General features: G+C 52.6%; 12 protein-coding genes across 12 annotated transcripts; 4 read left to right on the forward strand and 8 right to left on the reverse strand.

Annotated features, from left to right (window-relative positions):
• Window positions 1-1,171: 1,171 nt before the first annotated feature.
• Window positions 1,172-1,741, reverse strand: CI109_102706 (uncharacterized protein; the record flags this gene model as incomplete). The annotated part of the gene is made up of 1 exon (XM_032006116.1): window positions 1,172-1,741. The coding sequence occupies one exon, from the start codon at window positions 1,739-1,741 to the stop codon at window positions 1,172-1,174; it is 570 nt and encodes a 189-aa protein (XP_031859697.1).
• A 250-nt stretch (window positions 1,742-1,991) lies between these two features.
• CI109_102707 (uncharacterized protein) lies at window positions 1,992-3,667 on the forward strand (the record flags this gene model as incomplete). The annotated part of the gene is made up of 5 exons (XM_065967184.1): window positions 1,992-2,150; window positions 2,225-2,378; window positions 2,708-3,136; window positions 3,204-3,379; window positions 3,482-3,667. The coding sequence occupies 5 exons, from the start codon at window positions 1,992-1,994 to the stop codon at window positions 3,665-3,667; spliced, it is 1,104 nt and encodes a 367-aa protein (XP_065823256.1).
• A 199-nt stretch (window positions 3,668-3,866) lies between these two features.
• Window positions 3,867-5,949, reverse strand: CI109_102708 (uncharacterized protein; the record flags this gene model as incomplete). The annotated part of the gene is made up of 12 exons (XM_032006114.2): window positions 3,867-4,027; window positions 4,081-4,094; window positions 4,149-4,189; window positions 4,235-4,280; window positions 4,329-4,429; window positions 4,482-5,026; window positions 5,073-5,280; window positions 5,326-5,425; window positions 5,479-5,497; window positions 5,549-5,581; window positions 5,636-5,695; window positions 5,751-5,949. 12 exons carry the CDS (start codon window positions 5,947-5,949, stop codon window positions 3,867-3,869), a joined length of 1,527 nt encoding a protein of 508 aa, XP_031859695.2.
• Window positions 5,950-6,254: 305 nt separating this feature from the next.
• CI109_102709 (uncharacterized protein) lies at window positions 6,255-8,100 on the forward strand (the record flags this gene model as incomplete). Its single annotated transcript, XM_065967185.1, has 10 exons — window positions 6,255-6,287; window positions 6,342-6,610; window positions 6,677-6,795; window positions 6,897-6,987; window positions 7,043-7,167; window positions 7,210-7,296; window positions 7,371-7,473; window positions 7,525-7,698; window positions 7,759-7,868; window positions 7,916-8,100. 10 exons carry the CDS (start codon window positions 6,255-6,257, stop codon window positions 8,098-8,100), a joined length of 1,296 nt encoding a protein of 431 aa, XP_065823257.1.
• A 120-nt stretch (window positions 8,101-8,220) lies between these two features.
• Window positions 8,221-11,030, reverse strand: CI109_102710 (uncharacterized protein; the record flags this gene model as incomplete). Its single annotated transcript, XM_065967186.1, has 10 exons — window positions 8,221-8,363; window positions 8,416-8,703; window positions 8,753-9,129; window positions 9,191-9,298; window positions 9,347-9,495; window positions 9,547-9,739; window positions 9,884-10,197; window positions 10,244-10,618; window positions 10,663-10,901; window positions 10,964-11,030. 10 exons carry the CDS (start codon window positions 11,028-11,030, stop codon window positions 8,221-8,223), a joined length of 2,253 nt encoding a protein of 750 aa, XP_065823258.1.
• Window positions 11,031-11,326: 296 nt separating this feature from the next.
• On the reverse strand, window positions 11,327-13,124 carry CI109_102711 (uncharacterized protein; the record flags this gene model as incomplete). Its single annotated transcript, XM_065967187.1, has 6 exons — window positions 11,327-11,808; window positions 11,856-12,095; window positions 12,143-12,252; window positions 12,341-12,366; window positions 12,417-13,010; window positions 13,062-13,124. 6 exons carry the CDS (start codon window positions 13,122-13,124, stop codon window positions 11,327-11,329), a joined length of 1,515 nt encoding a protein of 504 aa, XP_065823259.1.
• A 1,630-nt stretch (window positions 13,125-14,754) lies between these two features.
• On the forward strand, window positions 14,755-15,880 carry CI109_102712 (uncharacterized protein; the record flags this gene model as incomplete). Its single annotated transcript, XM_032006110.1, has 4 exons — window positions 14,755-15,066; window positions 15,129-15,180; window positions 15,233-15,750; window positions 15,809-15,880. The coding sequence occupies 4 exons, from the start codon at window positions 14,755-14,757 to the stop codon at window positions 15,878-15,880; spliced, it is 954 nt and encodes a 317-aa protein (XP_031859691.1).
• A 73-nt stretch (window positions 15,881-15,953) lies between these two features.
• On the forward strand, window positions 15,954-17,671 carry CI109_102713 (uncharacterized protein; the record flags this gene model as incomplete). Its single annotated transcript, XM_032006109.2, has 4 exons — window positions 15,954-15,990; window positions 16,380-16,762; window positions 16,820-17,267; window positions 17,328-17,671. The coding sequence occupies 4 exons, from the start codon at window positions 15,954-15,956 to the stop codon at window positions 17,669-17,671; spliced, it is 1,212 nt and encodes a 403-aa protein (XP_031859690.2).
• A 237-nt stretch (window positions 17,672-17,908) lies between these two features.
• CI109_102714 (uncharacterized protein) lies at window positions 17,909-19,346 on the reverse strand (the record flags this gene model as incomplete). Its single annotated transcript, XM_032006108.1, has 6 exons — window positions 17,909-18,052; window positions 18,119-18,281; window positions 18,342-18,522; window positions 18,698-19,012; window positions 19,091-19,172; window positions 19,272-19,346. The coding sequence occupies 6 exons, from the start codon at window positions 19,344-19,346 to the stop codon at window positions 17,909-17,911; spliced, it is 960 nt and encodes a 319-aa protein (XP_031859689.1).
• A 243-nt stretch (window positions 19,347-19,589) lies between these two features.
• Window positions 19,590-22,179, reverse strand: CI109_102715 (uncharacterized protein; the record flags this gene model as incomplete). The annotated part of the gene is made up of 14 exons (XM_032006107.2): window positions 19,590-19,716; window positions 19,778-20,084; window positions 20,135-20,324; window positions 20,371-20,537; window positions 20,592-20,746; window positions 20,790-20,856; window positions 20,912-21,014; window positions 21,066-21,124; window positions 21,175-21,187; window positions 21,247-21,422; window positions 21,480-21,621; window positions 21,686-21,799; window positions 21,849-21,965; window positions 22,138-22,179. The coding sequence occupies 14 exons, from the start codon at window positions 22,177-22,179 to the stop codon at window positions 19,590-19,592; spliced, it is 1,779 nt and encodes a 592-aa protein (XP_031859688.2).
• A 195-nt stretch (window positions 22,180-22,374) lies between these two features.
• On the reverse strand, window positions 22,375-23,075 carry CI109_102716 (uncharacterized protein; the record flags this gene model as incomplete). The annotated part of the gene is made up of 4 exons (XM_032006106.1): window positions 22,375-22,577; window positions 22,641-22,721; window positions 22,783-22,835; window positions 22,882-23,075. The coding sequence occupies 4 exons, from the start codon at window positions 23,073-23,075 to the stop codon at window positions 22,375-22,377; spliced, it is 531 nt and encodes a 176-aa protein (XP_031859687.1).
• A 439-nt stretch (window positions 23,076-23,514) lies between these two features.
• On the reverse strand, window positions 23,515-24,093 carry CI109_102717 (uncharacterized protein; the record flags this gene model as incomplete). Its single annotated transcript, XM_032006105.1, has 3 exons — window positions 23,515-23,915; window positions 23,963-23,993; window positions 24,046-24,093. The coding sequence occupies 3 exons, from the start codon at window positions 24,091-24,093 to the stop codon at window positions 23,515-23,517; spliced, it is 480 nt and encodes a 159-aa protein (XP_031859686.1).
• Window positions 24,094-24,257: the final 164 nt, after the last annotated feature.

The raw sequence follows: 24,257 nt of genomic DNA on the forward strand, positions 1-24,257 counted from the left end.
CCCCTAACCCCCTAACCCCTAACCCCCAACCCCCTAACCCCCCTAACCCCCTAACCCCCTAACCCCCTAACCCCTAACCCCTAACCCCTAACCCCCTAACCCCTAACCCCTAACCCCCTAACCCCCTAACCCCTAACCCCATAACCCCTAACCCCCTAACCCCCCAAAGTGGATTGAGAACGGGATATGGAGAAGTCGTTGCTTGAGATAACGTGGCAAGGAGACGGACGCAGGTGAGTTTCATCATCCCATCTCGCATGACTCGCTCGAATACCAACTACGACGCTCTCCAGTTCATCACCTCGTCAATCTCCCTCGACAAATCATCTTACGCCGTTGTCAAACGCACACGATCCATCCGAAATCATCCCCTATCAATCACCCTTCCTCCATCTTTCTTGCCGACTCGCTCTCGCACCTTACACCTTGCTATCCCTTCGAATCGCCATCGCCCGCTCATACCGCCTTCCTCGACATTGCCATTGTCGCTCTTCTTTCCCAACTGACGACGTCTCGATCACCGGAACTCAGACTTGTGGCAATGCGGTATGTGCCCTAGCCAGTCTCATGGCGTTTACTTGGTTCAATGATAAGTTGTCGGACCCGTCAATGCTGGGGGAGACGAGGAGGCCGTGATGTGTCTGGAGATGGATGAGGGATCAAGGTCGTCGCTGCGGAGGTGCCAAGGGACGATGTGAGTGAGCCGTTCACTCCGTTCGCTTCGACGTGGATTGCAGGCCGCTCTCTCACCACCCATTCTACCTGCTCACGAACTCGCATTATCGTTCCCTTAAGTGATCAAGCAGGGAAGCCGTTGGACAGAGAACAGCAGGGCACTGTACATCGCTCGTTCTCGCTTCACGCTGATTTTGTCGAGTTGCTAATGCTCCACGCCCTCTTGTACATGTTTGTAGTCGTATGCAACGCGTTTGAACCCGTCTCATCGCTCAGATGCACCTTAATATCTTTGAACACGCTATGCATGCTGACTAGGTTACGCTACGACCATGACAGCAACTCGTTATGCCTTTACACTGTGTCTCGCAACGCCATCCGTCTTCTCGCATTCATCGCCGTCACCATCTTCCGCATCGTCCGCTATACCATATGTCCGTCCATATTCTAGATGTCTACACGCCAAGTATTCGTAATATTACATGCACATACCTCGTCAAGCCGCCTTGTCGTACACACTTCCCGTCTCACCCATCTCCTCGCCCTTTGCATATATCCTCCCGATGATATTCCCCTTCTCCGACCCATACGCCCCGATATGTTCATGCTCCTTCTCCGCGAGTTCTCTCTTCACCCCAGCATACTCGTCTCTCAATGCGTCGTCTTGCAGCAACACCCTCTTCAACACTAAATGCTTCTTCAGCTCCTTCCCTTCGGGCAGATTCAGATAAACCATCCTCCTCGGCAGCCCATCCTCTGTCGGTCTTGACGCGCCTTGATCGTGGGTATGCCCATTCCACCTAAACGAAGCTCGATCACCCCAATTCTCCGGGCTGTACGTGTATCCTTTTCGTGACAACGCCGAGAACGCCTGGATGATGTATGCGGGTTCGACAACAATGTCAATGTCAATGATGGGTTTCGCGGCGAGACCTGGGACGGAAGTGCTGCCGACGTGTTCGATGGCGACGATGGGGAGGGGATGAAGGAGAGCGAGGAGGTCGGCTTTGAGCTGTTGGAAGGTGGTAGGCCACGTCGGGTCGTACTCGGAGACGGTTACGCGCATGTCGGGGGGTGGGTGGAACAAACAGAATCGGTGTCAGTGTCGACTAATCACGGAGGCGCCGAAACTCTGCATAGCTGTACGTGATAACGCCATCAGACCCATGCGTTGACGAGTACCTCCACTATAACACGGAGATGACCGAGGAAGACCCGACCGATCGACAAGTCACACGTTAAGACCAGCGCGTGATGTTATCTCTTTGTTGTTTCTCCCTTCATCAATCAATCAATCAATCCAACCATACATCACAATGGGCTCGCAACAATCCAAAGCACAACCTGCTCCTCAAGCCGAGGTCCTCAACGAGAAGATCGCCGCGTCACAAGTCTACGTCACGTCTGATGACGAACCCGAAGTCGAATCGCTCACGGCAGATGTCCTCGACAAGTGGTCCACCGACTTTGACAAGGTGAGTAAGTAGTTTATGACATCGCTGACGTGTAGAACCCCACTTTGTCCCTCTCCCGATTGGTTCTCTCCAAGGCAGACCCCGTCCTGTCCCTCTCCTCCCGCCCCGCTCTCGTCCGCGATGCCAAGATCTTCAACCTCACGCTCAAGGGCACCGACAGCAAGGGAGAATACCCAGGTCCGCGTGTAAACCAAGCTAGCTCTGGCAGATGCTGGCTCTTCGCGACGAGTGAGTGCGTGTATTTGATTCGCGCTAATGCCCAGCCAACGTGCTGCGATACAACGTGATTGAGCAGCTCAAACTCGGCGATTTTGAACTTTCCCAGAACTACCTGTTCTTCTACGATAAGCTGGAGAAGGCAAACTATTACCTGGAGTGAGTCACCGTTTGCTATCCCGCTGACATACAGGAACATCCTCGAGCTCGTTGACGAGCCACTCGACGGCCGCTTGCTCTCCTACCTCAACCAAGCGCCTGTAAACGATGGTGGACAATGGGACATGGCCGTGAACTTGATCGGTGAGTCGTCACCCTCTAAGGGTATCGCTGACCCGCAGAGAAATACGGCATCGTCCCGAAAACACTCTACCCCGAAGCATTCTCCTCCACCTCATCCGGTCGACTTGGCTCCCTCCTCACCTCAAAGCTTCGCGAGTACGCCATTCTCCTCCGCGCCGAGTCCACCCGCGGCGGCTCCCCTCGCAAGCTCAAGGCCAAGTTCCTTGCCGAGGTGTTCGCCACCCTCTCCATCGCACTTGGATCACCTCCCAAACCCGACGATAAGCTCACATGGGAGTATTACGACAAGGAGAACAAGTTCCACTCGTGGACCGGCACGCCAAAGGATTTCTACGCGCAGTTCGGAAAACGCAAGGGGATGAACCCGTCAGACAGCTTCAGTCTCATCAATGACCCGAGAAACCCTTACGAGAAGCTGTACTCGGTGGAACGACTAGGGAACGTGTGGAATGGCAAGCCTGTGCGATGTGAGTGGAACGATTACTTGAGCAAAGCTGATGTCAGACGTCAACGCACCGATCACCGTGCTCGAAGACGCCGTCATTGCGGGAATCAAAGCCAACACGCCCTTGTTCTTCGGCTGCGACGTTGGCAAGGCGAGTAGCACTCCCGATGGTGTCATGGATACCGACTTGTACGACATCGCCGCGGCGTACGGCTTCAAATTGGGGATGAACAAGGCGCAGCGATTGGAAACCGGCGAGAGTTCCGTGAGTGACTCGCTCCTTGACATCGCTGACATCTAGATGACCCACGCGATGGTAATCACTGCTGTCCATCTCGACGCGTCAGGTCGTCCCGTCCGTTACAAGGTGGAGAACAGTTGGTCCGATTCCGCAGGGGAGAAGGGCTGGTTCATGATGACCGCGGCGTGGTTCAGGGAGTATGTCTTCCAGGTGGTCGTGCCGAAGAGCATCGTCGATTCGAAATGGAGCGACTTGCTCAACACAGAGGCGACGACGCTCAAGCCTTGGGACCCAATGGTGAGTGTGCCCTGAGTAGACAACGCTGACAAGCAGGGATCGCTCGCGTAGTGTGTGCGACAAGTCAATATGTCTCTCTCTTCCGATCAGTTGTATGCAACGTCTTGGCGAATCGATTATGCAGCTCTCCGCCTCAAGACCCATACTGACATAGCTTTACATCTAAACAACATACTGATTCGCAACAGACTAGCAATCCAGTGCGCACAACACGCTACAAGACATATCTGAAACTGAGATCCTCCAAGTCAGTCCTGTTATCCTCATCAGATGCAGGACGGGGCACAGCCGACTCGTCACCCTCCGCAGCGAGCTTGTCACGTCGCTTGTTCTCGTAGTAGCTGAGCACGAGGTACGCGGCCTGTGCGAGGATATCTACGTGGTGGGGTTAACGGAGACCGTGTGTGAGCATTTCCGCGATGACTTACAAACAGCGTAAAGGCTGCAGATCGATCGTCAGCGCGATAACCTCATGAAGGTAACACTGTATACTCACCTGATACACGCTTTCATTGCTGTCGGGTATGTGGGACTCTCCTGCACGGGTGTCAGCACTGCGATTGAGCGATATCCGCTACTTACAGTCGCCAAAAACATCTGCGGACCCACGATGCTTCCGACACAGTAGCTAAGGGCATGTCAGCTGAGTTCCCGCTTTAAGTAGCGACCGCCTCACCCGATAAAATACGCGAACGACACGATGGTCTTTCTCGTGTGACCTTTGAAGTTGGACGCGATCAACGACATGTTGACGACGAACACACTCGAGTTGCAGGTCTACGTAGAGATCAGCGACCGCCCACAGCCTGTAACACGCTCCGCGACCCACCGCAAGCCAGTAACCACCGGTCAAGGCCCACTTGTTCGAGTACGGAAGCGCGTACATCATGATACAGCCCGTCCAGGGAGGGAGAATCAACAAACACTGTATGACACCTCGACGGTTCGGAAAGAAGCGAGTGCCGAGCGCACCAAGCCAGATTGTGGTCAGTTGCAATGCTGGGCCGGGTAGACCGATGACAAGCGTGCGGAAGGGACTGAAACCGAGCCCGTTGATGACGATCGAGCCGAAGATGACCACCGAAGTCATACAGACGAGAACTGCCCAAAAGAAGACGAGATACAACCTTGGATCTTTGAACGTGGCCCAAGCTTGCTGCGTGTCGAACTGGGTGTGTTGGAAAGATGCCCGCTCACGGGCAACTCGGTACACGGCAATCTCTCGTTGACGCGGATTCAGGAACCATGCGGTGGCCGGGGTGAGTGGAATCACAATCAGGAACGTCACACCGAGGAGGATCGTGATAGCCCCTGCGAGGAGGAACGAGATCCGAAATCCCTTGATCGCAGCGGTTTTGATTGAGCCGCATCCATCTAGGAATGGGATCAGCGCGGTTTTAACGTTGCCAGGTGGACTTACACAATAACAACGCCCCAACAATCTGTGCCATCGCATTCGCAGAGACAAACGTGGCAACACGGATCGGTTGCTCCTTCTTTTTCCACCAGAACGACGTCAAGATAACGAAAGCAGGTGCGACGGCGCCCTCGGCTAGACCGAGGAAGAATCGGACGGTGGCGAGACCGGCAAAATTATTCGCAGCGGCGAGACACATCATGATCGCGCCCTGCGCGTTGTAAGCGACGTTTGAATCGAACGACTGAAGACTTACCCAAACAACGATTGACACGCCAACAACCTGCTTAATGGGGAGTTTGTGCAAAAGATAGATACCGACCCACTCGAACGCGAATTGACCAAAGTAGAAGACACTGCGGGGAGGTATCGCGTCAGTTTGGTTCGACTGATCAGTCTAAAGAATTACCTTGACGCCCAGCTGTACTCTGATGTGACTTCGTCAGCTGCGAATGGCAATGTCACGCTTGTGTACTTACGCTGTCCTACGAGCTTCAGGTCGGTCCTCAATCCTACAACATCACCGGTCAGCGAGATTCACCGCTTCACTGCCGTTCGCCACTCACCGAAAATGGCAGCATAAGACAATGCAATCTTGTCGAGGTACTGGAACATATAGATACATGCTGCGTCAAGCATCAGCGACGTCCCTCCTCAAAGGCATTCCCACGAGTCGCTCACCGAAGATTAGAAGCACAATGGCGTCAATCTTCCGCACGACTTTTTTCTCCTCATCGTCGGTATAATCGATATGTGTCAACTCTTTCACATTCGTCTCGTTCGCCTCGACGATACGAATGTCTTGATCGGTAACGTGTTCTTTGTCCATCGCGAGAGGGATTGCTTCTCTGGTCGAAAATATGTCGGATATGCTGTTCATTGGAGTGGGCTTGGGGCGAAGAGACTCGCCCGGTGCTTAAGTATAATGCGATTCGCCATGGTATACCATGCGCGATACGCCTATATCGCTGTCACGCCGGTATCCATTTGATAGCCGCGGCCATCTGCAAGTAACCGACAGCCTGCGGGGCGTCTACATTCGCCGCGGTCAACCGCATTTGACCGAATCCCAAGGAGATGTCCGAGGAGTGATTTGGACCTGGCCGCGGCGGTTATCAGTGGTATACAATAATGAGCCTGTCTCTGTGTTCGGTCTCTTACTTTCACCTCATTGAGATATCCACGATGACTGCTACATACCCGGACGAGTCGAACAAGGTGAGCGAATCCCCTGTGTCACACGAGAGAACTCACGTTCAAACTCGTTATCAGCCCTCAAAGTCGTTTCCCGGACCCTCGGCAACACGTCCGGGCTACCTACCCAAGCTTGCGAAGTCCCCTTGGATCGCTCCTCCACCCGAAGGATATGTCTTCCACAACGCCAAGGTCGTCGATGCGGCGTCAGGATCCCTTCTCGACGGTTTACAAACTGTTGTGGTGATCAAAGGTGTCATCAGCGCGGTGACGCCGAGTGGGACGTGGAAAGGTGACGTCAACCAGCGTTTGGAGACCGTGGATGTATCTGGGCTTTACATCTGCCCGTGAGTGTCGCAACTTCGCTTTCAACTTCTTGCCACCCTCACTAACTTCCCGCTTCACCCTCACAGCGGTCTTATCGACGCCCACGTGCACGTCTCCTCTGTTCCTGGCGTCAAGAACATGACAGAGCTCGTCTATCACACTCCCGAGGAGACTGTCGCTCTCAGACAGACTTACACCTTGAGAGGTGAGCTTGATGCGTTATGTGACGGTACTGACAGTTCACAGAGATGATACATCGCGGCTTTACTACCGTACGAGACACCGGCGGGGCAAGCAAATCCCTAGCCAACGCTCTCGCCGAGGGACTCATAGTCGGTCCAAGATTGTTTCAATGCGGTAAAGCGATCAGTCAGTCCGGTGGACACGGCGACTTCAGGTATGTCGTTGGTCTGAAGTCCCTTGCTGATGCTTCGCAGCCCCGCAATCAAAAGAAACGGAGGTGGGGCAGACCATCCAGGATGTTGTGGTGGTTATTCTCTGTCGTTAGGTCGAGTTGCCGACGGAGTGCCTGATGTCCTGCGAGCGACACGGGAGGAGTTGATGGCCGGTGCAGATTGTGAGTGGGCTTATATTGGTGCGCTGGCTGATCCATTGCCAGTCATCAAGATCATGGTTGGTGGCGGGGTTCTGTCCGAGACCGACGCGATTGAGAGCGTTCAATATTCTGCCGAAGAGGTCAGAGCGTGTACGCAAACTGCCAAGGCCATGGGAGGCAGACTGGGTAAGTGACGGCCGTATGTCAACCGCTCACCCTCGCAGTCACCGCACACGCTTACACCGACGAGGCCATCCTTCACGCTGTCAACAACGGAGCGGGTGGTATCGAACACGGCAACCTGATGTCTGCCGAGACAGCCTACATGTGAGTGGAACAACTCATCTTTCATGCGACACAAACCCTAACTCAACCCAGGATGGCAAAGAAGGGCATCTACCTTACCCCCACGCTGTCATGCTACGGCATCATGGTGCGAAAGCCTTGGGAGGACTTTTTGCCCGAGTCTGGACAGGTCAAGAACTGGGAGGTGATGGAAAATGGCCTGAAGGCGCTCAAAGTCGCGCATGATGCGGGCGTGACCATCTGCTAGTGAGTTTAATAGTCTCGCGTGACCGGTCAGATGCGTGCTGACTCTAAATCCCTCCTCAGCGGGTCAGACCTCCTGATCTCCATGCAGGCGCTGCAAACAGAAGAGTTCACTGTCCGTTCCGAAGTGCTTCCATCCGCTGCGATCCTCCGTCACGCAACGATCAATCCTGGTAAGTGTGTGACTATACACTACTCGCTGTATGCTCACCCCTCGCAGCGAAAATGCTCAAACAGGAAGGGAAACTCGGCGTCGTGGCACCAGGCGCAATCGCAGACCTCATCTTCCTCGACGAGAACCCGTTGGACGACATCACCGTCCTCGATCGACCAGAGGATCATCTCAAGGCAGTCGTGAAGGACGGCAGAGTGATCACCAGCAAGATCAGCGGGTTGAAGGCGTGATTTGGATATGATCATTCAGTGTAGCTTCGTTTCTTGTTAGATGTTACATGCATTCTTCGGTTTACATCCGCTACATCGTCCGCAAAGACATTAATGTACGCCTAACCTGAACCGACCCGTTCAGAACATCGAGTCCGGGAAGACAAAGTCGGTGCTGTCGGCTTCGGGTAACCAGGACGGGTCGCTAAAGTTGTCAAAGGCGCCAAACGCACTGCCAAGGTCCAAGTTGTCGAACACCGAGGGTGAGAAGTTCAGTGAGGTATCTGTGAACAACACGTCAGTGAAGAGTCGGTGCGAGCGGGATCCTAGACTCACCGGGAAGCAATGTCGTCGAGTCATTGGTCTCTTCTGGCCCAATCAAACGCTCCCAGTCTCGCACCTCCTCCAATCTATTCTTCACAGAGGAGAAAAGCCTCTCCATGTGTCGAATGGCGACCATCGCCACATCCCATGCGTGCTTGTGCGCTGCCAGCGCGATCGCCGTCACGACTCGAGTGATAAGACACACAAATCTCTCACGAACGGTGTGATCTTCAAGCTCTTGGGACTGGAACAGACCGGTCAGGAGGAGACGGACAGCCTCGGAAACCAGGTTGGGCGAGTCTAGATGGCTGTCAGTCGCAGCGATGTCGCTTCTTTCACCTGCACTCACATGGCAGCCAGTACGACTCGAAGTCTGATGTCATCAATATCTCCAAGAAGGTCGCAAGCTGTCCTCCCAGATCCAATATCGCTTCCAGCAATGAGTCCGTTCGCTCAGCCGTAGGTAACCCATGTCCATCGGTCCCAAGGGTCAATTTTAGGACAACCACAGTAAGCCCAAGTCGCACCAGCTGCATGGATCGCACGCCGCTCGCAGTCGGGACGGAAAGGTCGAAAAGGACATCAGGCGTAATGCGGAGAGAGGCTGGGAGCTCGGCGTCAAACCCGTCGAGGTCGCGTCCGATCGTTTCGAGCAGTCGGAGGCGGGTAGCAGGGCGATGGGGGTTCAGCAAGGCGGATACGGTGTAGAACTCGTCGCAAATGCAACTGTATCTGTCAGAAAAGTCCGCATGTCTTGACTCACTTCAAAATGACTGTCATTTTGCACATGGCAATGAAGGACTCCATTGAGTGTCGGTCGGACACACTGGCTAGATCGCCCCAGTCGCTGTCATCGATCGTTGGCAATGGGACGTTGTCATTACGGGTCGATAGGCTGGGTGGGATGTCAGAGTAGTGCTATCCAGAAGCATTACAGACTCACATGCTAGGCCGTCCATGAACGAGTGAATGCCATGAGTCGTGAATGACAAGAGCCCACCAAACCCTCAGTCTCACTTTACGCTCCCACAAAGGCAGTCGCCATCCACTGCAATCTACGTGGAGACCAAGCAGGTAAGCTAGTCCGACCGCCTAAATACGAGGTCAGCGATGTTCATTGACTCGTGCTGCGCGCCCACCCACCCTGGCAATGGCGATAGAGTTCTGGCCCGAGTTGATGTTCGGCCGTGATCCAATGATCAACAGTGCGATCTGTAGCGTCTGCAACCTTGGTGCACGATACTCATCTTCGAGCGCTTGAAGCACGTGAGACCAGAGCTCGATATGATACGGTCTGAGGTCCTTGTTGTAAGTGGTGGTGTGTGCGACGATGCAGCTGAGTAGAGCATATGGGAAGGGTCCAGAGTTGACGTCACCTCGACAGGATGCCTGCAGACGGACCGAGTTCATCGTGGGGAGAGCGGGAAGGGTCTTCTGCAAGAACCTGGTCATAAGCAAGGTATCAACATTTACAACTCACGTGCGTAATGCGTCCTCCGCACCCATCAATCCCACTCTTTCCAGAACCTTTGACCACGCTGTTGAGCCAGTGAACGGTAATCTTCCATACAGCAGGGTTGGGTTTTTGGTGCTAAATATAGCGGGAACCTTGGGATTGTCCGAGACCTGCCGGTATTCGCTTGATAACGCTTCCGGATCGACATCGAGGGTCGGATCGGCAACGGGAAGCATTGGAACAGCATGTAGGCCCATGAAGTACGTCTCGTTCTCGGCGGTGCTGACTGCGGGATCATTGTCGAGAGGGGTATGGACTTCTACGGGTGCGTTGGGCGGCTAAGACAGGGGGAAAGTCAGCGATATCCTCCCCATCATAACTCACATCGTTCTCCCAATGGTAGGTGTCGCCGGATGGATTGCTGGTGTAGACATTACGGTATTTTCGAATCAGTTTCGATAAGGAAGAACCATTCTGAGACTGTGATTGGCTTGATGCTCGTAGGGTCGAAGATGTCGCTCGCTGACTTGTGTCGTGTCCTGGGTTGAGAACGATCCTTGGCGTCGGAGTTCTGGGGGTCTGTGGATTTGTGGATCTGCTTGGAGGTCGAGGTGGAGGTCGAATATCACCGAGCGCAGAGGTTGAAGACATCATAGCGGAGAGAGGACTGAAATCGATGGGATGATCGGTTGCGATTGGAGCAAGTGGAGAAGCGAATGGTTCGTTGGCGTTTGAAGAGGAGTTATTGGAAGAAATTACCTGTGCTGGTGAGTCAGACAGACGTTACGGATTTCACCACTCACCAGTGATCCTCCTCTCAAAGATCTGTCCTCTATCCTCCTTCCTAATAGCCTACTCGAGGTGGACGATTCTCCCAGACTCTCTGTACCTTCCACGCTCCCGTCCTCCGCCTGAGCTTTTCTCTTCGCCCTCTTTCGATGTGTTGGGGGTAGAACAAAGGTGCATGTCGTGTTTCTAGCTTCGCATCCGACACACGGGGGACCGCTAGCAGGGATGTTGCACATGTGCTTCTGTTTTCGGCCTAGCAGAATCAATAAATATGGGTCAGTGAAGTTGAGAGGGCGTGAAATGAAAACGACCCACAATGATCACATGGCCGGTTCTTCTTCGAGCGTATCGCTCTACCGGCCATGGAAGCTGTTGGCGGCATCGGCCGTGTGCTGTATCTAGCAGGTGATGGATGAGATAGGGTGATGCAGCAAGCGCAATTGAGGAATTGTAAAGCAGTTGTAAAGGCAATTGACCGGAAGGCAATGGACCGAAGATAACAACGATGAGTATTATTTACGTAAAGCGGAGCCGCCGTATCGCTTTGGGTGGGATGGACTGCCTCCCGGTGGTCAATGACTCTCGTGAATGAGGTGCAAGCAGCGGGCAGTTGTACTCCTTGCGCTACCACTGCCATCCGACACATCCATGCATATCACTGCGATTACACTACAACTACTACTTCTTCAGTGGCTGCGGGGCAAACATGATCGCATCCTCCTTGTCCTCGTGTGGTCTCTGCTCGCTGCCACTGCCGCTTCCCCGCTCGACGTCCTGCACACCCATCGACGACGACGACGTCTCACCGCCCTTGCCTCGCATCTCGTCCCTCTCCCTCTGTCTGTACTCCTTCGCCGCGTCTGCCTTGGCCACAGCATGTCGCTTGCCCTCGAGATGCGACTCGATTTCCTCGGGTGTGTATTCCCAGAATCGTCGATTGCCGCTGACCAGCTTTCGCATCCAGGGCGGGAGAAGGAGTTGGAATCCGGTTGAACCGTGTCGTGCTTGCGACTGGATCATTGCGGAGATGTTGTAGGGCTCCTTGAGGGTGTCCCATCCGGGTGGGAGGAGACGGGGGGAAATTTTGGAGAGGAGGAGGGGGAGGTTGTGCATGACGATGAAGATGCAGAGTCCCGCGATGATACCGTATGAGATGTTGTCTGGGGTGGGTCAGCGTGGCGCGCCAGAAGAAGGAGGTACAACACACAGGTAAAGGGGATGAGAGCGAGACAGACAAACGCCGGGATGGAGTCGCCGTAAAAGTCCCAGTTGATATCAACAGCGGAACTCATCATCATACTGCCGACGATAATGAGAACGGATCCGGTGGCCCAGGAGGGGATGTTACTGAGCAAGGGGCTGAAGAAGATGGAGATGAAGAACCAGAAGGCGGTGGTGATAGCAGTAAGACCTGTCATTCCTCCTTCGGCGATACCACTTGCGCTCTCTGCGAGGGATCAGCGCGATCCCGTCATACGATAACGTGTCACTCACCGACGAAAGGCGTGCAAGGAGAACATCCAAAGAACAATCCGGAAAGCGAGATACAAGCCGAGTCGACGAGGAAACCGACCGAACTGCCCTCAAAGTCTCGCTCGGTCTCGCTGTAGAGGGAAGCTTGTCGAGCCATGGCAGTCATGGTACCGGTGGTGTCCCTGTCTGTCAGCGGAGTCGCATAAAGGTAGAACTCACAATAAATCGACGTAAAGGAACGAGATCTAAGCGTGATGTTAGCATTTCACAGGTTGATGATAAGTTTTGGACTCACCAAAGCAACCCAGACCTTTCCGTTCGAGTACGCAGACCAATCCACATTGCCCGGTCCAAGCAGACTGAAACCTCTCGCCGTCACGACCTGTTTGAAGAAGGCAAAGTTGTCGTTGCCGAGTTCGGTGTGAGGGAATTGAGTGACTCGAGTAGGTCGAGGCCAGGAGACGATCGAGACGAGCACGATACCGTAGAGCAAAGCACCTCGCACTCTGTACTGCATGAGAATGGCAGTGACTAATCCACCAAGAAGCGCACCGAGCCAAACCGTGGGGTTCTGCAAGACGTGCGAAGCGCAAGCACCTGTGCCGAGATCCGATTGGAACTCCACGGGACAACCGGCAAGCTCAAGAGGGGTAGAGGCGGCACCGGCGATCACACCAAGACCTGAACTGCTGAGACCGATGATGGTAAGGAAAAGACCGATACCGGCGGAGATGGCGAGGACGATCGATCGGGGGAGAAGTCTGACCAGCCATTGTCGCAGACCGAAGATGGTGAGGACGAAAAAGAGGAGACCTTCGAGGAAGACGGCGGCGAGGGCTTCTCCGTAGGTGATGATACCGGTGCCGTTGAATCCGACTTGACTGTAGGCCTGGGGGTGGGTTAGATATTGCATTGTCTACAACTTTACGATCAAACTCACAAAGAACGCGTTCACACCGAGACCGGGGGCGAGACCGAGAGGAAGGTTGGCAAGCGCTCCCATAAGGAACGTCGCGATGAGAGAGATGGAGGAGGTTCTGCTTTATCAGCTATGATCGATGAGAGATCAACTCACGCTGTGACATAGTCCCTTCGCAACGTGTTCTTGCACAAGTTGTACGCGGTGTTGGCAACACAGATAGGGTCATCTGGTGTGCTCTCACAAACACAAGGTCCACCGGTGTCAGACAAGATCGAAGAGTTGACGGCCTATCATATCAGCAAGGTGCTCCCTGACCGTATCAACTCACGATGATATAGATCATGCTCGCCGCTGTGACGGTACCAGCTCGCAATTCGGTGGTGAACTTCGATCCAGGTCTCTGCAATGGATGTCCACTCCCATCGAGTCTGAACCATCTCCCCACGAAACTCCTCGCCACTTTGTCGTTCAAGTTGTCAAAGAACCTCATTCTGAAGGGGGTAAGGGGGTGGTGGGGTGGTGTGTGAGAAAGATCGAAGAGATGTAAAGTGTGTTGTTATAATGCAATGTTTGTGTTCAGTCTGCCTGGTGGAGCAATAAAAGTGAAAAATGTCCAAAATTCCAAATAATTATTTTTCCTTCATAACCGAAGTTTTCGTATCTCTCACTCTGCTTCTCTCGGAAATTCCCGCCAAGCGAAGCCATTGCAACCTTGTGCCCATCTATTAGAGATAACAAGTTGTAAATGGTACATGTGCAACGATCAGAGGGAGAGCAGGGGTAGTGCGTGTGTCCCTCCTTATCAGCGTCAAAGAAGCAGCGGGGCAAGGAGGGAAGCTGCATGCGGTATGGATGGAGATGCATTGACCAATAGAAAGACTTTTGCCAACAGCTCATTACGTACAGCGATCTTGTGCTTCCTTCACTCTAGTGATCTCCGGTTTGATAGGACGAGATTGTACTTATCATACGTAGGTGGTCTCGACCATCCATGCGCAGTGGAGCGGCGTACTGGGGGTGTTCATAAAGCGGTATTAGCAAACACATTGTGAAAGTGGCTCTACTAGCACGACCTGGTGTCTCATGAAGTCACTTCGTATGCATGGTCTCTCATAGAAGCTGTCACTCATCATCTACATGCATCTCATCCAGCACAGAGCGAGTTGGATCCAATTCACAATGCCAAGATATGGGCCGCTGACTGATCTTGCGCCACGTGTTACCCGCCATTCGTCAGCAAGGAGTGGTTGCTTGGTAACCCTTCCCGCGTCGGTCGTTGTTCACCATTAACATGGCCGAGCTCAACGTCGATCACATCCATCTCGATCACTTCGGCGCTCGGCGTCACTCAATGCACTTGTATCTTACCAATCCTCACTCTAACTACATGCTGAGAACGATGTGTAAGCGTCCATCAACAGTATCTTCTAGACAAACATCCTCTGAATCATGACAAACTCTCCCGGGCGAGAAGGCTTCGGTCGGTCCTCTCAATCATCTGACCACGGCTTACGGATCATCAACCCGTGTGGAAGATGACCAACCTCTACCGGGTGGCTTGACGTAACGGCCCGACCGTGACAAGGTATAAAAGGTGTACATCCGCTGTCGCCGTCTCTTTTCTTTCCTCATCAAAACATCCTTCTTTCAACAGACAATCCCAATCCAACCCACACCACACCACTACACAACCACCCCAACCCAACACACCATGTCAAAAATCCTCGTCGTCGTCGGAGCTACCGGTAAACAAGGTGGATCCGTCATCACTTCCATCCTCAACGACCCCAAAGCCAAAGCCCAGTTCTCTATCCGAGCAATCACCCGCGATACCTCGAAACCCGCCGCCAAAGCACTCGAGGAAAAGGGCGTCGAGACCGTCTCTGCGGATTTGGGTGACAAGGACTCGCTCGTCAAGGCATTGCAGGGGGCATATGCAGTGTTCTCAGTGACGGATTTCTGGGCGACCATGTCGAGGGAGATTGAGTATCAGCAAGGAAAGAACGTAGCGGATGCTGCGAAGGTAAGTAGCGTGGTGTTAACACGTAATACTTTGGTTGTGTGCTGATGTGGGTACGTGATTAGACCGCTGGAGTGCAACACTTTGTCTGGTCCACCTTGATCAACACGTCGAAGTGTGAGTTGACCTCTTGACTCGTACCCTTCTCACGCTGACCCCTTGACCCCAGCGACCAACGGCAAACTCACTCACATCTCGCACTTTGACGGAAAAGCCGACATCGAAGAATACATCAAGTCGATGGACCTCCCCGCATCCTACTATCTCCCCGGATTCTACGCTTCCAATCTCCCCGGCTCTCTCCTTCGCAAAGACGATTCGACTGGGAAATACGTCCTCAACCTGCCCGTGAAGGAAGACGCTCAGATCCCCATCGTCGATATTGAGAAGGACACCGGCAAGTTCGTCAAAGCCATTCTCCTCAACCGCGAAGCTACACTCGGCAAATACACTTACGGAACCTACGCCTATCTCACCCCGCAACAAGTCGTCGACGGGTTCAAGGAAGCATTCCCCAAAGCTGGTGAAGGAGCAACCTTCCAACCTATCTCTGATGAGACATACAAGGGCGTCTTGGGCAATTTCGGTATGCCAGAACCTGTTCAGGTGGAAATGTTGGAGAACATGCTTCTGTTGAACAAGGAGTTTGGATACTACGCAGGAGCTGATCTCAAGGAATCGCTCTCGGTGAGTTGTGTTTGCAAAATTAGTTGTTAGGGGCCACGCTGACGCCAAGAAAACACAGATCGTGACCGACAAGCTCGTCACTTGGCCAGAGTACCTCAAAACCGTACCCGCGTTCAAGGATCTCGAGTAGTTGTCTGGACCTTGGAGTCAAGCATAGCGTGTCCGTGTAGCCTGTGTATGTCACTTGGAATGCATGCAACGAAATGAGACATAATGCCTCGTCCCTGAGCACAAAGACTGGTTAGTCACACCTGGACCTTGCTGCGGCGTCGATCCCATGCGATGGTACAGGGATGCTTTAATTACAGTCAACTCCCTACGCCTTGCCGCGGTACATTTCGGCCCGAACACAAACGTCCCAGTATGAAGGTGGATGGTGAAAGTCCCGATCGCATGCATCTCCGAGTGGATGGTGGTCGATGTAGATAGCCTGAATTATCACCCAACACATCATACAGTGAGACATTCCGTCATCCACAGGAAATCCTCGGCCAACTTGCTAATTCAAGCATCAGTGGCGAAGGATGCCGTGATAATTAGTTTCAGATGCGAGAGATTGCATTCACCGTTTGAGCACACGAGTACACAATATTCGACATGTTGAGGCATATATATATGCAAAGCAACAGCTTCCGACGATGTCTTCTTCACCTATCCACCATACACGTTTGACAGATCGTTCAACACCCACACCCACCCGACTATCCTCTTCGTCCGAACTCCCAATCTTCTCCTCCTCACCGACATTCTCATCATGTCCCCTCTCACTCTCATCTTCACCTCCATCCTCTTTGCTCTGGGCAGTGTCACTGCTGCACCAGTCACTTCGACTTCCACTTCCACCTCGACTTGGACAGTCCCATCCGGCTGGGCAGTCGCGTCGACTCCGTGTGTTGCAGAAGGAACGAGCGGTCGTGCTCTCACCTGGCAGAGTTTCAGGGATGCGAACATGACCGTTGAAAAATGTCTCGACTACTGTGATAGCGCCAACGTCCCCATCGCGGGTCTCGAGGTGGGTAGCTCTCTTCAAGGTTGAACGATCTGATCGCTGATGTAATGTGATGCTTAGTACTCCGGCGAATGCTATTGCGGTGGTGTACTCACCAACGGCGCTTCACTCTCCATTGCCGGCACATGCAACATGCCCTGTTCAGGCGACTCTGCTCGTACATGCGGTGGATCCGGCGCTCTCTCCATTTACGTCTCCACCAAGTCTAACGCCGCGACTCTGTCTTCCGACCTTACCACCACGACCTACACTCCACCCACCGGCTGGAGCTCCATTGGTTGTTATGCAGAAGGTTCCACAGGTCGTGCGCTTGACGGTTATAGCTACTCCACTCCTGCCTTGAACTCGGCAACTTGTATCAGTTATTGCAGGTCCAAGGGATACTCCATGGCCGGTTTGGAATACGGTAGCGAATGTTATTGTGACAACTCGTTCCGAAATGGTGCGGGTGCGACTTCAAAGAACTGTAACATGCCTTGTTCCGGTGGACCTGGAGAGAACTGCGGTGGTGAGTGGGGTTTCCTTGCCGATGAACGGGAACAAGACACTAACATACCTCTTCACTTAGGCCCTGGCGCGCTTCAAGTGTACAGCAACCCCTCTCTCGCTCCCACCGCTTCGACCTCGAACGGTTACTCCAAGCAAGGTTGTTTCCAGGAAGTCTCCGGCCGAGCACTCACCGGCGCCTCCTTCACCTCCAGCAGCATGACCATCGATACCTGCACTTCGTTCTGCAAAACCTCCAACTTCAAATACGCAGCACTCGAGTACGGCGGTGAATGTTATTGCGGCAACTCGCTCGTCAACGGTGCGGCGTTGAACAAGTACAGCACGCAATGCACGATGAAGTGCGCCGGGAACACGAAGCAGTTGTGTGGTGGTCCCAACGCCTTGTCGTTGTACGCGATGTAGCGGGGTTTAGAAGGTAGAGCATACATAGAGTGGATGGAGTATGCCATTGGTCTCGCTTGATCTATAAACGTCTCTGTGATGGAGCGTCAGCACAACGAACGGAACATCTCGCCCTCACTTCGATATTAAAGCCGTGTCCTTGACTCACATAATGTTCATCCGCCCATCAACACTGCCATGCAGTCTTCCTAGCCCTATATCCTCGACCTATCCTCTCTTTGTCTAATCCCGTACCCACTAAAATAACTTTTTGAGCTGCTCAAAGAACATGAACGTCAAGGCAGTGGTCGGTGTCATCCTCAACCACGCGGGTAGCCACCCTCTGAACAGCACCGACACGCCGTCTTTCCTCAGTGATCGTTTGATGATCTCCGTGCTGCTCTGTGATCAGATCGAGCATTGATTCGGTTAGTAAATGAATACTACGACGACGTTGGTCGCACTCACCACACCTTGTAATGTGGATGATTGGATACGCGACTTCATCACGTCGACAGGAGCACATAGCGTCACTGCGATCGTACCGCCCATGATAGATGTGAGAAGGTGAGTGGGGACGGTGTCGGTGAAATGTCCACTGGCCAAGAGTGCCTCTTTGATAATATCGTAGCTTCAGTTCACTCTGATATCAGCAAACGGATTCGAATCACACCGCAGGGCAGATTCTCACCACGACAGCTGCGCCGCATTCATGATCACGCTCCGTAGACATGTCACCCCTGCGCCCCGGAACAAGCGACTGACTCCCTCTTCGTTGATGATTCGAAATACACCGTGTAATGCCGAGGGATAGCGGAGTTGCTGTTCGGGTGGTTTGACGCCGTCTGCGCACATTCGTACCATGACGAGTTCTAGCGGCGGCGAGGGTAGTCAGTATTGTCGATCGTCATGTTGGAAGTGTGAGGTTGAATAAGAGGAATAGGAGGAACAGGGTGAGATGTGAGGGGTATAACTGAGATATGATGAGGCCAAGAACGAGGTACAATATGCTTTGGCGAGTGGGAGAATAAGGATATGTTTACTCACCGCCTGGACCACCGACCAACCCTGCTATACCACCTGCAACAGCCCCATTCTTCACCAGTCCCCACCTCGACGTCTTCTTCCCTTTCTTCCCATCTGAATCCTTCAACCTCGCATATACGCTGAAACGAGTTACCCCATAAGTCGCTTGTCGTAACAAACTACCAGAAACGCCGGTCCATAGTCCTACAACGCCGCTATGTCGGAGAGTCTGTTGGACGGTCGATGTCATGTTCACTCGAATTGGTTGGGTTTGCGAACGGACTTTGGTCTGGTCGATTGGATGGGTGATGCATACTGCCATCATGGAAGCGCATCCTATCACAAAGTGGATTGAATCAGCTCGTGATGCGGAATGCCGTGCAGTTCGAAGACTGATGTCCAACGTTCACTCACCGCCCAACCACACGGGATGCGTCTTCACTTGCGTATCATTGCTCTTGGCGTTGTCAATGACTTTGGTCTCCATCGAACTTGCCTACGTACCCGTGTACGATAAGTGGTCGTTCTCTTCGACTAGTTTGAGCAATCAGCAGAACAGGATATAAGTGGATGATACTTACCGTCTAGGATTTACCTGACAATCGTAATATTGTCTGAAGAACTTCCCTCTCTTCCTCCTTGCAGGGCCTACCCTTGAAGCGTCAGTCATGAGGGCAAGGCATCAATTTACTTTTGCATTGGAAACAGATGTGACATGGAGTAAATAGAAAGAGAACGTCGAATTGATGAATCCCAAAATAACCCAGGAGATCTTCGGCTTGTTCGGAGATGACGAATGAGTTACCACTTATATCTATGCATATTATACGTTGTTGCCCATGCATTGGGACTTTTGCTATTCTGCTTTCTGCTTTACTTTGACAAACGTTTATCTGCTAAACCCATGAAACCCTCACTCCACCGGATCCTCCTTGTATGTCTTCTGCGACCAATAATCAAAGTCGGCAGGATTGTTGAACATGCTCCTCTCGCCACCTTGCGAGTAGAGACCAAAGTGTGCGCCCTTGAAGAGGGAGTAGCTAAGTAGCGAGTCAGTCGGCCGCTCCTTACGTGTACGTCTCGGTTCACGAAGCGACTCACCCCACTGGCGCGCTGTAAACCCAAACCGAGTCGATACTCCCCACGTAAGACACTTCCTCCCCGTTGACTGCATATCCAAAGTTGTACCGCGTCTCCTCCGCCTTGATCGCCAGCTTGACAGGTCCTGCTGGGATGGGGTAGTACTGGGTCGTCACGTTCGTCGCGTTGCCAATGACGACTGGAGAAGTAGCCGTGGCGTTGTTGTTGACTACCCAACGCCACACGACACATCTCGAGCCGTTACCGCTGGGACATTGGGTCACCGCGATATCCTGGTGGAAAAAGTCGGAGTAGAACGCGGTCATCCCTAGAGGAAGGTGTCAGCGAGCGTGTTGCAGATGACACGGCGCCACTCACCAGCCTCCTGTTTCGGACTGTCGGGCTCAAACTCCAATGACGTTTCGAAGAGCTGGTTGAACGCGGTCTGTTTTCGGAGCAGGATGGAAGGTGTATCTCTGTCGCCCAGACTGATAGGGGTGCCGTGCAGACGTAGATAACCTGGTCGAGCCGTGAGAGAGTAGATAGGGGCGTAGGGCGTGCGCAGGTACTGTGTAGGGTCAGCTCCGTACCGCAGAACGCTTCTGTCAGCTCACGTAGTAACTCTCGTCCAATTTGTCACTGTCGTAGCTGTCATGGAAGGAGCTCCAATCCAGCGTACGATTATATAAGCCCGGACCAACGAGACCGATCGATTGGTTGTTGTTGAACACTGGCCAGCCATCGTCCGTCCAGGTGACAGGGAAGAGGAATGTCTCACGTCCTAAAGCGACATATTCAGCATAAGTCCTTGTACCACTTAGCCGCCCGTACTCACCCAGCTGAGCCCTTGTCATATTCCCACCTTGCGGTCGTATACCGAGACAAGTACCCCACCACTGTCCGTCGGCAGTCTGAATGATATCGCTATGACCTGTAGCTTGGATAGGTTGTGTGCTTGGATCGGGATCAACACCGTTGTAGATCAAGGGGCTGCAAGGAGTCAGTCAGAACGTATCATGTGTCGTCCACTCACTTTCCAGAGTAGCTTTCCCATGGCCCGGACGGTGTGGGTCCACGTTGGATAGTCGAGCGGTGATACACTGCGACAGACAACTTGTCAGTGAAAGCGTTAATCGAGTTGGGACATATGCTCACCGCCAGTTCCTCCTTCAGCAATCAAGAGGTAGTAGTAGTTGTCCTTCTTGTAAAGATGAGGTCCTTCTGGGCGAGCCGTGCTGTTGAGTGGGAGTGATCCGTTCTGCAAAGGGTGTCAGGTTTACCACAGGAGAGCAGAGACGGACAGACTTACAAAGATGAGCTCATCCGGTGTGATTTGCTGTCCCGTTGCAAGGTCGATCTTGTTTTGGTCTGCATCACACGTCAATCAATGTATCACCCAATGACATCGTTGCACTCACAGATGCCGTAGATCTGGTCAATTCTTAATTAGCTTCGAGCTCAGTCGAGACTAAAGGAAAGGTAGTACCCACCTTCGCTGTGTTGTTATTGATATCACACCTCGTTATCCAAGCCGTCCCATCACTCTCATCCTCCACAAAGATATCAGGGTCGTAACCCAAGACGTCGATATAGATAGGATCCGACCATACTCCGCCGAAGATATCGTTGGTAGTCACGTAGAACGAACGGGATTGCTGGCGGAGCTCTGTAATCGAGGTATAAGAATTAGCTAAGGCTATATGGTATGCAAGAGGTAACCCACCCGACGAGTAGACCCATCGATTGGTCGTGAAGAGGTAGTATAACCCGTTGTAATAACGCAATGTCGGTGCCCAGATCCCTCCCTCGGGCGGTCCAGCATACAGCCGAAGTTGAGAAGGGCGATTCAACGCATGGCCAATGAGCTGCGGCGCTGTAATCAGCTTGGTGTTTGTGCTGAGATCGTGTAAATACAGTGCATGGACTAACCTTCCAGTCGATCAAGTCTTTGCTGTGGTAGATAGGATGACCGGGGTAGAACTCGAACGTGGATGTTACGATGAAGTAATCATCTCCTACAGCGAGTATCGAAGGGTCAGGGTTCTATCTCAGATATCAGCTCCGCACCACATAAGTCCATTGTGTGACTCACAAAGCCAGGTATGATAGGGTTGATGAATCCCAGAACAGAGGTGACAGTAAGAAGCAGAGTCAAAATGAAACGAAACATTGTGCGAGCAGTAGCGGTCAATCGACCTCCACCTGGTTGCTGATGGGAAGAGAACACACCTTCCTCCTCTCCTCACTGGCCCCGCTTTATACATCCCTGCTGCCCCACACTTTGTCAGCTGATAGACCATCACCGAGGTACGAGCGGTCCGTCCCTCCGTCCGGTGGGTCAATCCCGAATCAAGCATGATCAAAGAATGCATCAGCAACACCCCGCGTGCCAAGGAACCACTACTATCGTCCGAAGACGTCATTAATAGAGTTCGGAGCGTCCCGTTTCGGTGGAATGATAAGCCTAAGCTCGGAGGGAGGTCATGTGCGATTGCAGTTAATGATAAGACAGTCAATGAGCCGATGGACCGAAGGACATTTCATCCGAATGCCAAGCACCCGATTGATGGATTCTCTCGACATAGCATCTACATCATGCACGGGGGCGCGGCGCTACGTTACACGGCATAGATCCCCGCGTTGGATGCAGTACATTCGGCGCCTCCACCAGTGATACTGCTGATTCCACCATAACATTGATATCTGTCCCCACCGCGAAAGATTATACCCATCGTGTTGTAGCTGTTTCCAACGAGAGCGGCGCATTGATTGACCGCATCTTGAGTGGAAGTAGCGGTGGCGAAACCAGGTCGAGAGGCGGCTAAACAGCGCATTCGTATCAGTCTGCAAGTATATCTCAAATGATGTAGAGACGGGTGCTCACGGAAGAAACTCGCTGCACATTGTTGAAAGGTGAATCGTCCAGCTGTGTTCGGCGCGGGTGAGATACGGGGACGCAATTCGTCTAGAAGAAAGAAGACAATGTCGTCAGGGGTAATTCAGGCTGTGCCTGCTGTTTGACTCACGGAGGGTAGGAGTCGCGCCGTACAACCGAGCAGGAGCGACCGGCGCAAGGCCACTGAAGGGAGATATCAGTACGATGTAAAGCTGATTTGTTTACCCACTTTTGCATCCTCCTTGCGTTCGTGTCCCTCTTGACAGACACCATTTTCATAGTAGCGCTCTCTGGCCAGTTGATATTACCCAAGCCATTATGGAGCGTCTCGAGGCCGTGTTCCGGAGTGTCGTGTATCGCGTTGATGAGTGTGAGTAGCGCAAAGATGAGAAAAAGCTTGAAGAGTTGAGCGGCGTGGTCCATCTTGAGGTGTGTTGGGTCGTTAAGACGTCGTTATCGTAAAATGTCGTTATCGTCGTTGTTGATGAGGAGGAAACATCTGCCCACATGATCTGCGACTATATATGTGTAAGTATGAGGGATTTCTTTGGGTCAGAGAAGTGAGACAAGGCTCGCATTCCAGCCTCTTTTATCTTGCCAGTCATCACAACGACTAAGCTTGTCGATGTGATGCAGTCCGACTAGCGGTCGATCTTCCCAACGCCTGCATCAGTATCCAGCAACACGCTGTCAAGCATAGTTAATATCCTTAGTGATCAGCACAAAGACGATTCTCCATCAGCTGCGACATGACGCGAAAGAAAGATGGCGAGTTGTGAAACAGACTGACGAAAATCACATTTAATCACATACTGTTCGTAACCATGCATGATAATCATTACAACACTTCCATCCTTGGCTTCTATCCACAGCACACCCCCACATAATCATTCTCATCCTTCTCCTTCTCCTCCGTATCCGGTATCGTGAACCAATCGCAGAGGAAATGACCGATACCGACGCCGAGGAAGATCGAGATGATGATATATCCGTTGTAATACATCGCCAACAGCATGAGGAGGTAGGATATCCCGAACGATACTGTGTAAAGGACTGTCCGTATAACCTGTTGTAATGGTGTCGCTCGACGTGATCTTCTCCGTGGGTTGAGTTGGATGACGCTCAGTTGTTTTCGTAGGAGCGTGTCGTAGTCTTTCGCCAACATACGGGTGACTTCGAGTACCATACCGAGTAAGGCGACACCGATACAGGTCGCAGCGAACATTCCTCGGCTTGTGATGTGCCATCCTTCAGCGAGAAAGCCTGTGAGGTGTTAGCGTAGCACTACGTATGGGGGGAGCTCGACGTACAGGTATCCACGACGTCCCAGTTCCACAACATCTATTATAAGATATAAGCGCGAGACTTCCAAACCATCAAAGCAGACACTCACCGACACCGAACAAGCGGTCATGTTGGACGAGGACGAGTGCATGTTCATCTTGGAGTGTGTTGATGGACGATGCTGAGTCGATAGTGAGAAGATAAATGACTTTGAAGTTAGAAGACGGATGCATGATCACTAATGAGCCGCTCTCGCTTATTGCCAAGATGGATGAGGATTGAGAAGATTCAGGGTAATTAAGCATTTTTAAAAGGCCTCGT

The sequence above is a fragment of the Kwoniella shandongensis genome, chromosome 5 (genome assembly GCF_008629635.2).
Source record: "Kwoniella shandongensis chromosome 5, complete sequence".
Lineage (NCBI taxonomy): Eukaryota > Fungi > Basidiomycota > Tremellomycetes > Tremellales > Cryptococcaceae > Kwoniella > Kwoniella shandongensis.